Source organism: Oncorhynchus gorbuscha, linkage group LG15 (assembly GCF_021184085.1).
Source record: "Oncorhynchus gorbuscha isolate QuinsamMale2020 ecotype Even-year linkage group LG15, OgorEven_v1.0, whole genome shotgun sequence".
NCBI lineage: Eukaryota > Metazoa > Chordata > Actinopteri > Salmoniformes > Salmonidae > Oncorhynchus > Oncorhynchus gorbuscha.
The window spans coordinates 52,897,074-52,911,966 of NC_060187.1; the positions used below are offsets into that span (position 1 = coordinate 52,897,074).

The 14,893-nt window shown below is 47.8% G+C and overlaps 1 protein-coding gene and 1 pseudogene across 2 annotated transcripts in view; both read right to left on the reverse strand.

Annotated features, from left to right (window-relative positions):
• Window positions 1-3,167: 3,167 nt before the first annotated feature.
• On the reverse strand, window positions 3,168-6,270 carry LOC123997267 (annotated as a pseudogene).
• LOC123997486 (AT-rich interactive domain-containing protein 1A-like) overlaps window positions 4,516-14,893 on the reverse strand; it is a 28,689-nt gene continuing 18,311 nt past the window's right edge. For both annotated transcript variants that reach the window (XM_046301774.1, XM_046301773.1), the window contains exons 12-21: window positions 13,290-13,494; window positions 12,224-12,353; window positions 11,861-12,048; window positions 11,609-11,768; window positions 11,265-11,390; window positions 10,936-11,032; window positions 9,886-10,750; window positions 9,602-9,732; window positions 5,155-9,147; window positions 4,516-5,014 (exon numbers count right to left, since the gene is read on the reverse strand). In XM_046301774.1, the coding sequence (XP_046157730.1) occupies window positions 7,228-9,147; window positions 9,602-9,732; window positions 9,886-10,750; window positions 10,936-11,032; window positions 11,265-11,390; window positions 11,609-11,768; window positions 11,861-12,048; window positions 12,224-12,353; window positions 13,290-13,494 (3,822 nt within the window). In that variant the 3' untranslated portion in view covers window positions 4,516-5,014; window positions 5,155-7,227. The remainder of the gene's footprint in view (window positions 5,015-5,154; window positions 9,148-9,601; window positions 9,733-9,885; window positions 10,751-10,935; window positions 11,033-11,264; window positions 11,391-11,608; window positions 11,769-11,860; window positions 12,049-12,223; window positions 12,354-13,289; window positions 13,495-14,893) is intronic.

The following is a 14,893-nucleotide window of genomic DNA, read 5'->3' on the forward strand; positions in this document are numbered from 1 at the left end:
CTCTTGGGTATGATGCTACAAGCATGGCACACCTGTATTTGGGGAGTTGCTCCCATTCTTCTCTGCAGATCCTCTCAAGCTCTGTCAGATTGGATGGTTAGCTATTTAGCTGCACAGCTATTTTCAGGTCCCTCCAGAAATGTTTGATCAGGTTTAAGTCCAGGCTCTGGCTGGGCCACTTAAGGACATTGAGACTTGTCCCGAAGCCACTCCTGCGTTGTCTTGGCTGTGTGCTTAAGGTCATTGTCCTGTTGGATGGTGAACCTCTGCCCCCAGTCTGAGGTCCTGAGCGCTCTGGAGAAGGTTTTCATCAAGGATCTCTCTGTACTTTGCTCTGTTCATCTTTCACTCGATCCTGACTAGTCTCCCAGTCCCTGCCGCTGAAAAGCATCCCCACAGAATGATGCTGCCACCACCATGCTTCCCTGTAGGGATGGTACTAGGTTTCCTCCAGACGTGACGCTTGGCGTTCAGGCCAAAGGGTTCAATCTTGGTCAGTGCTGGGGCCTATCCTGTTTTTAATTTACCTGCTCCCTCTCGGGCCAAATCCTCAGACTATAACAACTGCTATGCTAATGTAACGGATGTGAAACGGCTAGCTTAGTTAGCGGTGCGCGCTAGCTAGCGTTTCAATCGGTTACGTCACTTGCTCTGAGACCTTGAAGTAGTAGTTCCCCTTGCTCTGCAAGGGCCGCGGCTTTTGTGGAGCGATGAGTAACGATGCTTCGTGGGTGACTGTTGTTGATGTGTGCAGAAGGTCCCTGGTTCGCGCCCGGGTATGGGCGAGGGGACGGTTTAAAATTATACTGTTACACTAACAATACCCAGGTTTACATTAACACCAAACTGGACACCATCTCTGCTCCAGTAAAACGCAGCACCTGCCTAGGGCATGGATGAGAGAGAACTACCTCCAGTTGAACAGTAGCAAGACTGAGGCTTATTGGGACACCCAAGCAGGTCACCAGTGCTGGAAACATTTGCCCTACAATCAACAGCCAGGCCATCTATATGTCCTCTCATCTCCAACCTGGGAGTCAAGTTTGAGCCTTTCCTGTCTTTCAATGCCCACATGAAAAAATATGTAAAGTATAATTTTTCCTTCGAAAAAAACATTGCCCGGGTCATCACTCTCCCAGCCAGATGTATAGAAACTCATCCGCCTTTATCATCTCTCAGAACGACTAAGGCAACATGCTGTTTCTTTTTTTTTGGGGGGGGCGGCACACTACAGAGGCTCTAACTAATCAAGAACAGTGCTGCCAGGGTCCTGACTAGGACCAAGAAGTCAGACCATATCACCCCGATCCTGGTCCAACTCCACTGGCTACCGGTCAACTACAGGATCGACTTCAAAATCCTCCTGCTTGTATTTAAAGCCTTGAACAGATTGAGCCCCACCTACATCAACCTCATCGAGCCACCTTGCACTCTCCGCTCCAGCCAATCCCTACTGCTTCAAGTCCCCAAGACACGTCTCCGAACTATGGAGAACAGAGCCTTCTGCTCCCTTCGGGAATACTCTCCCTGTCCATCTGAACTTTTAAAACAGGTCTTAAAGCCAAATTCTACAGACTCTTTCTCATAGTCCTAGTCCCAATCTGAAATGTATTTAGTGCCATCCCACTATTGCAATTTTATTTGCCTCAATTCTAAATGTGTTTTATTGGGGAATGGCTGTGGATGTCCGGCCTTTTCTGTACTTCCTTGGAGACCAATGGGATGCTGGAGCCTCAGACACCCTCGAAGCCTGATGTGAGAGGGAGCCCAGGGGTAGAGGCCTGTGGTAGAAACCCCCTGAGCTAGACCCTCAGGAGACAGGGTAGATGGAGCAGGAATCTCTGAAAGCAGGTGGGCGAAATGGTTGGTCAGCAGCTCAGACATATTCCTCAATAAGCTGAGTTTCCACATTGGAAATTTGGCCAGTCAATTTTATCCCAGGACTGCAAAATAGGTGCAGCTCCTACATGGGATGAAATGTTCACCGTAGCCTCGGAAGGTGGTAGCCGCCAATCTGGAAAAAACAGCACGATCATTGCAGCACCTTGTGCTGGGGATGGGCAGTTTTGACAACACCACAGATGTCTCAGGTTGAGGGAGCATGCAATTAGCATGATGACTGCAGAAATATCCACCAAAGCTCATTTAATATTAATTCCTATACCATAACGTAGTTTGAGAATTTGGCCGCATGCTTAACCGGCCTCACAATCGCAGACGTGTAACCATGCCAGACCAGGACCTCCACATCCAGCTTCTGCACCTGCGGATCGTCTTGAGACCAGCCACCCAGACAGCCAATGAAAGTGTGGGTTTGCACAACCAAACAAATTCTGCACAAACTGTCAGAAACCATCTCAGGGAAGCTCATCTGCATGCTCGCCATCCTCAGCAGGGCCTTGACCTGGCTGCAGTTTGATGTCATAACAGACTTCAGTGGACAAATGGTCACCTTCAATGGCCACTGGAACGCTGGAGAAGTGCGCTCTTCGCGGATGAAACCCAGTTTCGACTGTACCAGGCAGATGGCTGACAGTGTGTATGGTGTTGTCTGGTTAAACAGTTTGCTGATGTCAACGCTTTGAACAGAGTGCCACATGGTGGCGGTGGGGTTATGGTTTGGGAAGGCATAAGCTCTGGACAATGAACACAACTGCATTTTATTGATGGAAATTTGAATGCAGAAGCCCATTATTGTGCCATTCATCTGGCATCACCTCATGTTTCAGAAAGATAGTGCACGGCCCCATGTCCCAGTTCTTCCATGGCCTGCGTACTCACCAGACAGCTACCACTTCGAATTAAAATGAGCTCGAAAAAAGTGAATTACATTTTTATTTTGTGTGATAATAGAGACACGTTCTAATTGAGCGAGGTGTCAAAGCGGACGACCCACCCGCCCGGCTTCAGTTGGGTCATTATAATTCAAAACAATACATTCTAAAATAAACCTTGCACACTCTCCTTTGAGTTTAGACCGTTTGTTTTTAGACTATCCATAGTTATGTGCACTGCTCCCCTTTTCAAGTTTCAATGTCATTTGCTAGTAATGTTCTAGAGTAATGATGCAAGTTTTATCAGAAGGTCAACTACAGTAGCTAGCCATGTGTGGTCTGTATTAAATTCAGTAAGCTCGCTAGCTAGCTTCATTTACTTTTGATCTTCACTTTCTAGGCGTTTCAAATAGAAAGGCTTGCTGTCCCTGGTGCTGAAATCAATGGCTGAAATGCTGCAAGCAGAATCTATGAACAAAAAACGCTAATTATTTGTGATGCTTTATTACACAATATCTCTTTAGTAAACAAAATATTTCATTAACACATGCACTCAAAAGCACAAACTGCACCCTGTACTTTTTCCAGATACAATTTGATATTATGGAACTTTCAAGTGAATGGAATAATTAGTGGTGCATCAATGCTGGATTGCAAATCAATCCCCCAATTTTTTTTTTTTTTTTTTTTGGGGGGTAGTAATATTAAAATATGCAATTTTCTGAAAGTGAGATGGAGTGCAAATAAAACGCTTGAACCTTATTGCCTAACACTAACAGAGGTGAGTAGCCAATTGCTATCTAAAATGGCAGCCTATTTATGAAGCAGGCAGAAAATATGGACACGCTTCAGAGCTATTATTATTGCCCTCAAATAATATTTTGTGCACACATCAGGTCTTCAGTAGAAAGTGTCAGGTGAAGTCCACTGTAAGAAGTTAAAGCCCATAAGCCAATAGGATATGAAGTACCCTACAATCCAACACGTGGGGATAGAGCATGTCTTCCAGCAGGACAGTAAATGAACAATGGGGTTTTGGGATAAGTACAAGAAGACAGTCCTGTGTAACCTGTTAAAATCCCCTTACATAAATATTTTCCACTGATTCGTTCCTTACCTGCACATGCATGCAGAATGTTCCAAATCCCAGGAGCATTGTAGCATGCACCACATATAAAAACACCCTGGGGCTGTAAAATCCAGGTGTGGGTTTGTCTGGCCGTTTGTTTGCCCCTCTGTCCCACAGCCCCAGTCTCAAGACACCTGGCTGGGTTATTCCTATAGTACATGTAGGCCGCTACCATGTCCAGAGTTGCCATGGGCAGCGCCAGCAGGAAGTTGGGTATCTGCTTAAGCTGGAAGTAGAGCAGGAAGCCCACATCCCAATACACATCCTGGATATGAGAGTAGAGCGGGAGGAGGGGTCGCAGGCACCAGAGGGGTGGGGGTGCATCTTCGTCAGGTACCCTGTAGCCTTTATCCTCAGCAAGCTGGATGAGGGCAGGGGAAATCTGCTCCAAGGAGAGGGAGGGTGTACAGAACGCCCTGTACCCATAGTACTGGAAGACCGAGAAGGGGAGGGCAATAACTGCTGTGCCCAATGCAGCCGTGAATAGGAGAAGAGCGATGGTCCAGGTGTAGTGTAGGCATTTGTTGTATCCATTATTGTCCTTACGCAGTCCCCAGTACTTGTAGAGCGGCTGTTGCAGGGGCAGATACAGCAAGAATCCTACATTCACAAGTCCATTGGCTCGTGCAGCAGTGGCTATACTCAGAGCCAGGCAGGCTCGGAGGGTGTATCCTCTCTCCAGGAGAAAGAGGCCCCCCCGAAGGTCAGTGCAGCAAACAGGCTCTTAGTAACCAGCAATCATGAAGACATTGGCAGGGGTGAGATAGTAGAGCAAGTCCTGCAGTACCACACGGCTGAGTCCATAGAGTTCTATCACACTCCGCAGGAAGAGGGCACTGTTACCCAAGGCAACAGCCAGTAGCAGGCATCCACACAGTGTAAGACAGCCACTGAGGGGCAGCCCCCACAGTATTACAGGGAACAGGGGGAAGGAGGCATAGTTGTGCTCACACAGGTAGCCCCTCTCAGCAATGAAGAGGAAATGCTCTGCATCCCAGTGGGAAAGGCCCCCTAGAAACCATTGCACTGCAGGGTCCAGAAGCAGAGGCTCCTCTGCGCGTGGAGTGAATGCATCAGCTTCGTGATCTGGGATTGCAGCATTTAGGAGAGCCTGAAAGGGAGGCATAGCAAACATGAGATAAGCACACACCAATGATACTTTTCTAATTGACTAACATCCAAGTCTTTCAGTCTGTGGATGCCATGCTGTAGATAACCAGCAACTATTGTAAATAAATAATTATTACTGACCTGTATTAGTAGTGACAAGCCTCTTGTGGTTGCGGGGAATTGCAGAACCGTCTTTCACGTCCATCTGTCATTACTATGAACAGCCTTACACATAACTATCTAGTGCGAGCTAGCTTGGTGTGGATGGAATGAAGGCAACACAATTTAATCTCTACAAATAGACGGTGACAAATGACAAAACGTTGACATTCATTTACACAGGGCTATTTTTCGCCTAATTATTTTTTTAACGTTACACATATACACCTTTTTGATTAGAGAAGCCAGGTCAGAACCATAGGCCATAAGGTCAGAAACCTTCCCAATCTATTGTCGGAACCAGTTGGTCCGCAAAATGTTACTTCCGGGGGGAATTCTCGATTTCAAAATAAAAGTTCGTCTCAAGCTGTTAAACAGAGGGGAATTATATTAGCTTTGAATGATGTTCAGTTATCATTATTGCATAATGACATTTTACAATAACAAAAATCAACTAATTATGATACCATATAAAGTATAAATTTATAATTTATCAACAATGGACTAGTTTGTCTTGATTCAAATCCTAGAAACTAGTCATATAACCAAGGAAGCTGAGACAAAGGGGATTGCACACAAGTGTGCAGGATTTTATCCCAGCCCAGTACTAACATAATAACCTGATTCAGCTTATCAATCAGTTGAACCAAGTGTTATAGTACTGGGCTGGAATAAAAAAAATACATGTACACCCAGTACGTTCACAGAACCAGGGATTGTAGAAAAATGGTACATCTGAGAAAGACACTGCAAGTGCAGTGGAACAAAACCAAACATCTTACGAAGATTTAATGTACATTTATTCTTACCACGTGGAACATATAGTATAAAGATTTCATACTGAATAAATGATATTCATTGAACCAAAAAAAAGGGGATAGGAGGAATTTACATGTTTTTAGCTACAGTCTGAAATACAAATATCCATATCGCCGGAGAAAAGAATTGTCAAATGTGTGTTTCTTCATCTAGAGTTTTTTGTTGTTGTACCAGGAGAACAGATTTGATCCAAGTCTGCCGTACTAAGGAGCCGTGGAGTGAGAGGCCGGAGGGGAGAGGGTCTATCAGCAGGGACTGGATGACAGGAACCAAACTCATGGGTCACCTTCCTTTCCTCATCAACAAAAAGTGTGGGAATAGTGACACAGACAGAGACAGAGAAAGGAAGTGTAATGTACAACATCATATATATATACACCACAGCAAAGCTGCATCTTTAGTTGAAAACCAGTCCTAAGAGGTGATTTATTTTACAAGGGTCAATTCATACAATCAAGGGCTAAAGAGAGGAGGTAAGGGTGTTGTAGTAGGTTCTCGGTACTTTGGGGAAAGCCTTTTAGCTTTTAACGTCAAAACTAAAATTACCTTTTAAAACTCTAGTAGAGCTGCATTGTCAACGTTTTTCTGTATGAAACTTGTTTACAGAATGCCTGACACTCAAGAGCAGTACGGTACAGAAAATGCCCTACAATCTACTGCACAGCCCTCCCAGTGAAGGTGTCTCAACAGCCAACTGAGTTGTAGGCTGACTGGTAAGCATCCAATTAGACACTTATACCATCAGATCAAGCTGTTCCTCAGTCTGCTTTACCTCTAAACATGAACCAGAGTCTGATTCACTCACTGTGCTCTCGAGGAGAGAGCAAGGGCACACATTATGCCCAAACTTACTGTAAACAAGACAGCAACTTTGGTTACAGTTTGTTTTTCAGCTATTTATTCATCTTTATTAAAAATACAACCCCCCCAACGTGTGGAACTCTCCTAAACCCAGGTTCCCGCACTATGTCATCTAGTTGGCATTAATGTTACAAGTTGTGTCAGTTTGTGGAGTCTCTGGTTTGTAAATCCACCACTGCAGCTTTGTGACGTCCCTTCTCCTTGAGTGAGAACAGCGAGAGAAGGCTCAGAGAATGGAATCTGAAGGGTTTGCATAAATTAAAAACAGTCACTTGAACTTTCCCTGTCCCCTACACACATACAAGCCAGGTTGTAACCAGGGGGTGAGGGGGGGACGAAACCAAGAGGAGGTGGAGCCAAAGCTCCCTACAGCTGTCATGACTGGCCAATCAGAAAGAGTACATCGCAGATGACGTGAGACACCACCGAGTTCATGAGAGGTGACACTGAGAGGTCAAGGAGGCGTGACTCGTAGAGTGTGAACTCTGAGTGGTTCTCCTCCACCTTGGCCAAGGCGTGCAGAGCCCGGGCTGCCCGCCGCATCATGTCATTACTGGTGGGCTCAAAGTGCATCCCCTGCAGGTGCAGCAGAGAGCTCTGGCTCTGCTGTAGCTGGGTGGCCGCCAGGCTGTCCTCCAAGAAGCCCAGGAGGTTACCCACGCTTCCCTTCTGCACGGCAATGGCGCGCGCTGCCATGCTGTCTCCCTGGGCCAGGTTGGCCAACAACACAACCGACATCTCCCTGCAGACGGCCACCTTTCTCTCCCCAACCAGCCGCACCAAGGTCCCATACAGCTTCTCTAACCGACCCAACGGCGGCGTGGCTAGGACCAGGTCCACATTGTTGTCTTGGATACTCAGCTTGCTGAGAGTCTCCAGGACCAGTCTCTGGGGTGACATTGCGCTGTGGGGTCCCAATGTGGGGAAGGGGTCCTGGGCCTCAGCCGACGGGCACACGGCCCAGTGGAGGAGGCCGTCCAGCAGTGGAAGGCAGATGCTCTCGGGGTAGATGGAGAGGTCCAGCTGGCCAGAGATGTTGGCAAGAGTGACCAGGCAGTTCTCCCTCAACAGCGACAGGCAGTCCCACCACCATTCGTCCCTCTGGCCAAGGCAGTCATCAGACTCCTCCTCCTTCTCGTAGGTGAGCGGGGCCTGCTTCCTCTCAGGGTGGCGGTGGTGCAGCAGCACTAGGCGACCCAGCAGCAGCATGAGGCCAGGGTGTTTGGACATCTCCTGGTCATTGCCAGGCACGAAGGAGAGGCTGCGTACAATGTTGGAGACGCAGACGCAGCGGCGGGCTAGAGCATCCTGCCAGTTGGCCAGTGTAAGCAGTGGGCCCTCGTCCTTGCTGTGAGGCTCGTCCTCCACCACACGCTGGGGGACTTGTTCAGGAGGGCCGCTCGGTTTGTCGTTCTCCTGCTGGCTCTGGGGCTCTTCCGTCTGTGACGTTTCCTCTGTCTCAGCGTCCGAGTGCTCGGACTTCCCCTCCTTACCGTCGGCTGAGGTGTCGGTTGTTGTTGAGGCCTTCTCTGTGGATGATGGCTGGGAGGGCCTCTGATCTCCCCCACCTTTCTGCTTATCTTTCTCTGTGGGGGTAGCATTGTCCTTGTCCACCACCATCTCTGTTTCTAGCCTTTTCCTCTTGGCTGTTGGGACGACCAGCACTCGTTCTCGTGGGACCAGAAATTCCTCCCTCCTCTCAAAGTGGGTCTGGATGTGTTCTGTGCTGTCTCCCCCGCCGGCGCTCCAGTGGAGCAGCCCACTGTCAAACTCCTGCACTTTTCCTCTCTGGCTTGCCCTGCCTGCCGGAAACGGGTCCTTCTTCCGTACCATCTTCAGGGGGAGCTTGTCGAACTTGCTAGCCTGTTTGGGTCTCTCCTGGGTGGTAGCCGGGCCCAGGGCAGGGGGGTCCGATGAAGAGCTGGGCTGCTCAAAGTTAGAGAAGCTCTTCTCCTCATCTTCAACGTCCTTCTCTTTCAGAGTGTCCCGTTCTGAGCTCGACTCCTGCTCATCCTCTTGCTTCACCGGAGCCTGTCCCTCGATTGTCGTCCCGGCCGGCTGTTTTGAACGTTGCACCACCACCTCTTCTTCCTCATCGTCGTCATCCTCCTCTCCCTCTATGTCCTCCACCCCTGATTCCTCATCTTCCGTGCAGCTCCAGTCTCTGTCCAGGGCGTCAGGGTCCAGTAGAGTCCTCTGGCCAGGGTCGCCCACCTCGTACTCGCGCAGGATGCCGAAGATCTCGATGAGGCAGCGCCGGAAGTACTCCACCACCAGCTCCAGCAGGCCAGGCAGCTGAGGAGGAAGAAATGTAGGAGAAGATCAAAAGTTTGCATTGTATGACATGACAGAAAATATGGAAAAGGTTTTGGGAATAGGTGAAATTTTTAAATTTGTGAAAGGATAAATGTAAAAACAAAAGAAGCCCTAAATAAGAAAATATTACACTTCTGATTGTATAGGTTTTACCATGCAGCTTTAAAAAAAAATAAAACCTCTATCCCACATTGTGGCCAGTGTAATAATAATTTGGTGGGTGCTTATTTGTCCTATTTCACACATGTATAAGTGGGTAAATTGTTAAGCGTTTTGCATATCCGACTCTCCCAAAGACACCGTCAGAGAGTGGGGTCACAGCTAGGGTCTGGCAAAATTAGGTTTAAGCACCTTGCTCAGGGATTCGAACTAGTGACCTTTTGGTTACCGGCCCAAATCTCTAATTACTAGGCTACCTGTCTTGTTAGCTCACCAAATTGAGGTTGAAGGTGGAGATGCTGTTGTCGTCATACAGGAGGATGTTGATGGTGTCGAGGGCCCACGTGCTCTCAGCCAACAGTCCAGACTTGAGGGACATCATCACCCTCCAAGCCTCTGGGGTCCCTATGGAGATAAACAAATACAGTATTTTAACTCATGCTGATACCCTTCACAGTACTGATGGACCACACAATACAAACACTTTCATATAGGGCTGAAGCAACAATTCAATAATATTGTGATTATGGGTGGAGTTCTGGGTTGTGATAGCCATACCGATATCTTTCGTGGTGAGGCGTCGGCGTGGTTTTAGGATAGGGTGGGTGGCCTCCACTGAGCCTGGGGGAAAGGGCATATCTCTACGGATCAGAGGGGACTGTACAGACTGGGGCACTATGTGAGAGGCAGGGACCGGGGGCCCTGCCTTTTGCATCTTGACGCCACTGTGCATGTAGGGAGATTTACTGGGCGACGTCCGGCTCTCCATGGGGCCCCCACGGGGCATGGGGGAAGGACTGGACACCTGTGGAATGTGATTCTGCATGGCCTGAGCGGATTGGTAGTTGGACTGCAGGGTGCGGGTCATGGGCGGGGCCGTCCCTCCAGGAACGTAGGGGGGCTGCCGAGGACCCATCTGACCTGGCCCCCATTGGCCCTCGTGGTTCATGCGTTGCTCCGATGACATAATTTCCTCCGAACCGCGGTTCATGCCGGGGTGTCCGGGTCCCTGGGCTGAGCCCCTTGGGGGGCCACCCTGCCGGTTGGGGTAATTGCCAGGATAGTTCATCTCCCCGCGGCCCTGCCACGCGCCACCCTGGGGGCCGTCAGGGCTTGGCTGCATCATCTGAGGAGGCATGGAGGGCTGGGCGTTGGGTCCAGTGGTGGCCTGCATGCGCTCTCTGTTGAAGGGGAAGGGGAACTGGCCCTGGGGACTAGGCAGGCGGCGGTCAGTGCCGGGGAAGGAGCCGCTGCTGTACTGTGGTTGGTACATCTCTGGCTGGCCAGCAGGGGGTGCAGAGGCCGCCCCTGGCTGCTGCTGCGGTTGTTGCTGCTGCAGCCCTGCACTGAAGGGCCCGCTGTACATCTCCCCCTCGTGTCGCTTCGCTGGTGGGTAGCCCCCTTCCACAGGACGCTTGTAGTTCTGTACAGAGCAAATACGTTTAGGTAGGCGGTGCCATTACATTGCATCAGATGTAATCCCCCCTATGGCTATTACTCATCTATACAGTAAGTACTACTTTTTGAGGTAATAACACATTGCTAGTGGTTACCACTTTACAGTGACGTCACACTTCCAGTGCATACACAGTGAGTTGAAGCCATCACCTGTTGTTGCTGTGGGTACATTCCTGGCTGTTGATTGGGATAGGAACCACCAGGGGGAGTACCATGGCCAGGATATTGATTACCATAGGAATCATTCCTGTAAACAACCACAACACATCAGCAAGACATTCCACATAAGCCGAGTGTCTAATATTGCTACAGTATACATACTGCTAGTGTACCAATAAACCCTCATTGTGAAATAAACCCTCATTGTAAAAACAACCTTTACAATATTGCAGGACTATAAATGCTGGGACAGTCGGTGCATGGTGTCTGTCTGCAACAGACCGCACCTGAGATAGAGGGGTACTGGGTGGTGAACTGACCGTGGCTGCTGCTGTGATGGGTAGCGGTTTGGCGAGTACATCCCTGTGTCGGCGTTAGCGGGCATCAGGTTTGGCTGCGGTGCACCAGATCCCATGCTGCCCTCTGGGCCCATCCCCTGCTCTGGCCTGGTAAACACCACCACATAGGACAACGTTGGTTGACCACACTTAGTACAATTATTTCCATGAAAAAAAGGAAATGAGCAGACTGCTACAGTCATGATGGTGTCTATAGAAATAGAATTATACTCAATATGGCCGCCAGTCCACCCATCGTAGACACATTGACTTGTCCTTTCTAGTAATTCTATTTCTATGGCCTATAAGCGTGTGTAGGGTCTTACCTCCTCTCGTAGCCTTGTCCGTAAGGGCCTGGTCCATACTGCTGTCTCTGAGCCATCGACATGTTCCCCATAGCACCTGGTGGAGGCCCACGGTTAAACTGTTGCTGCTCAGCCATCCCACTGTTAGGACCCTGACTGGCAGGCAAGAACTGCTCCCCAACTGGAAAGAAATACACACTACGTCAGCAAGGGACCCAGCTTCCCAGCACCATCAGTTTCTTAGGGATCTTTCTTGTAGCCTCTTCTACCCACCTTTCCGCATGGCACCAAAGGGGTCTTTGTTAGGCCCTGGACCCTCATAGGGCCCTGGACCCATGCGACCTGGCATCTCTGGGGTGCTCATGCCAGACTGGTAGCCAGAGTTAGAGGTCATGGAGTTCCTTCTGGGGAAAGTAGGGTCACTACCGTCAGCAAATGGGTCCTGCAGGGCCACATTGCTCCTAAAAGATAGAGGGACGTTTAGTGAGTAAATAGGGATTTATCAAAGCGTATATCAGAGTTGGGGTGAATTCCATTTAAATTCAATAAGTAAATTAAACATCCAATTGAAGAATTGAATCTCCTGAATGCAATTGATAACTCAAAAGAGGATGAGATTGAAGCGCTGCGACCCACCTGGCCCCGGGTGGCATCTGGGTGGGGTGTGGGGTGGAGGCAGGTGTGGGGGGCTTGAGGTCGCTGCCCTCGGCCATAGAGCTGCTGGTGGACTGGGGGGTCTGAGGGCCCTGGAGAGAACCTGATCCAGCTACCGGAAAAAAAGAGGGACATTTCAGTTAGAGTTGACTTTCATTGGGTGGTTCGAGCCCTTGGATGCTGATTGTCTGAAAGCCGTGGTATGTCAAACTATATACCACAGGTATGACAATAATGACTATTTAATGGTCTAATTACATTGGTAACCAGTTTATAATATCAATAAGGCACCTAGGGGGTTTGTGCTATCTGGCCAAAATACTAAGGCTACGCGTTGCGTCGTGCCTAAGAACAGCCCTTAACTGTGGTATATTGGCCACACCTTATTGCTTCATTATACAGGTCATTCAATCGACATTTCTACCAATACTAGACTGGCGACATTATCTATATGAATGCAGCTGCCACTTCTTCATTAAAGCCGTTAGATACATTTAACATAGTTTTTCTTATGGCGTCAGGTTCAGTACACGTCACTGCATTCTTTACCAGATAGTAAGCTGGTCCTCTGAATTGAAGTAGGTCGAGTCATTGCTTTGTTTTGATTTATTAAGTTCTCTTACAAAAATACCCTGTCTCAAGGATGGCTAACTCTGGAAATCTCTTCAGTCTCCTCAGAGTTAGGTAAATCTACAGAGTTCCCTACAACTGGATGTTATGGTGCCTCTCAGGCAGTTCAAAATGATGACTGGGGACCTCTTTGCTGATGAATGTGATTATTTCCAAAAATATATTTTTATATTGTATTTTGTAAAATTATGCGTATGCAGGGCTCCCTTGTGAAAGAGATCTTGGTCCCAATGGGACTCCCTGTTCAAATAAAATACATTAACTTCCCAACAAACAAAAAAATGATACCAATTTTCATTGCAAAAAGGTTCTCGTATTGGACAAGACCAGGTAGTCCCAACCAGCTTCAGTCCGGTTTCTAACGTTTGATGCCTAATAATTACGACCCAGCATAGTGTGGATAACCATCTGCACTGACCTGGGGAGGGTGGCTGGACCTTGGCCTGGTTGGCCTTCTTGTTGTCAGTGATGATCTCAGGAGGGGGGTCCTCCCCGCGTTCAATCTTGCACTCGAAGGCGTACAGACACTGGATGTACTGCTTCTTCAGGGAGCTGGCGGCGCTGCTCGACGTGCCAACGTTCAGGTTGGTGGACAGCTCACGCCACTTCTTGTTCTTGTTCACCTGGATAAAGAGCATGAAGACCGGGACATTAAAACAGGGACCAGAGAGAAGGGGATGAGCAAATAATAACCAAGAGATTGTGCATGGTGTGTTTATACGTGTTCTAAGGTGTGTTTGTGCATGTGTTATACTTATTTATTGAACCTACACTGCCGTTCAAAAGTTTGGGGTCACTTAGAAAATGTCCTTGTTTTTGAAAGAAAAGCTCATTTTTTGTCCATTAAAATAACATCAAATTGATCAGAAATACATTGTAGACATTGTTAATTTTGTAAATGACTATTGTAGCTGGAAATGGCAGATTTTTTTTATGGAGTATCTACATAGGCGTACAGAAGCCTATTATTAGCAACCACCACTCATGAGTTCCAATGGCACGTTGTGTTAGCTAATCCTACTTTATAATTTTAAAAGGCTAATTGAGCATTAGAAAACCCTTTTGTAATTATGTTAGCACAGCTGAAAACTGTTGTTCTGATTAAAGAACTGGCCTTCTTTAGACTAGTTGAGTATATGGAGCATCAGCATTTGTGGATTCGATTACAGGCTCAAAATGGCTAGAAACAAATAACTTTCTTTTGAATCTCGTCAGTCTTATCGTTCTGAGAAATGAACGCTATTCCATGCGAGAAATTGCCAAGAAAATGATCTCTTACAGCGCTGTGTACTACTCCCTTCACAGAACAGCGCAAACTGGTCCTAACCAGAATAGAAAGAGGAGTGGGAGGCCCTGGTGCACAACTGAGCAAGAGGACAAGTACATTAGTGTCTAGTGAGGCGGCTGTTTCTCAAACAAGTCCTCAACTGGCAGCTTCATTAAATAGTACCTGCAAAACACCATTCTCAACGTCAACAGTGAAGAGGCGACTTCGGGATGCTGGCCTTCTAGGCAGAGTTCCTCTGTCCAGTGTCTATTATTCCTCTGTCCAGTGTCTATTATTTTGCTCTTAATCTTTAATGACACTAATGTACTTTTCCTCTTGCTCAGTTATGCACCAGGGCCTCCCACTCCTCTTTCTACCTCTTTCTATTCTGGTTAGAGCCAGTTTGCGCTGTTCTGTGAAGGGAGTAGTACACAGCATTGTACAAGAACTTCAGTTTCTTGCCAATTTCTCACATGGAATAGCCTTCATTTCGCAGAACAAGAATAGACTGACAAGTTTCAGAAGAAAGTTATTTGTTTCTAGCCATTTTGAGCCTCTAATCGAACCCACAAAATCGGATGCTCCAGATACTCAACTAGTCTAAAGGACGACAGTTTTATTGCTTCTTTAATCAATACAACAGTTTTCAGCTGTGCCAACATAATTGCAAAAGGGTTTTCTAATGACCAATTAGCCTTTTAAAATTCTAAACTTGGATTAGCTAACAACGTGCCATTGGAACACAGGATTGACAG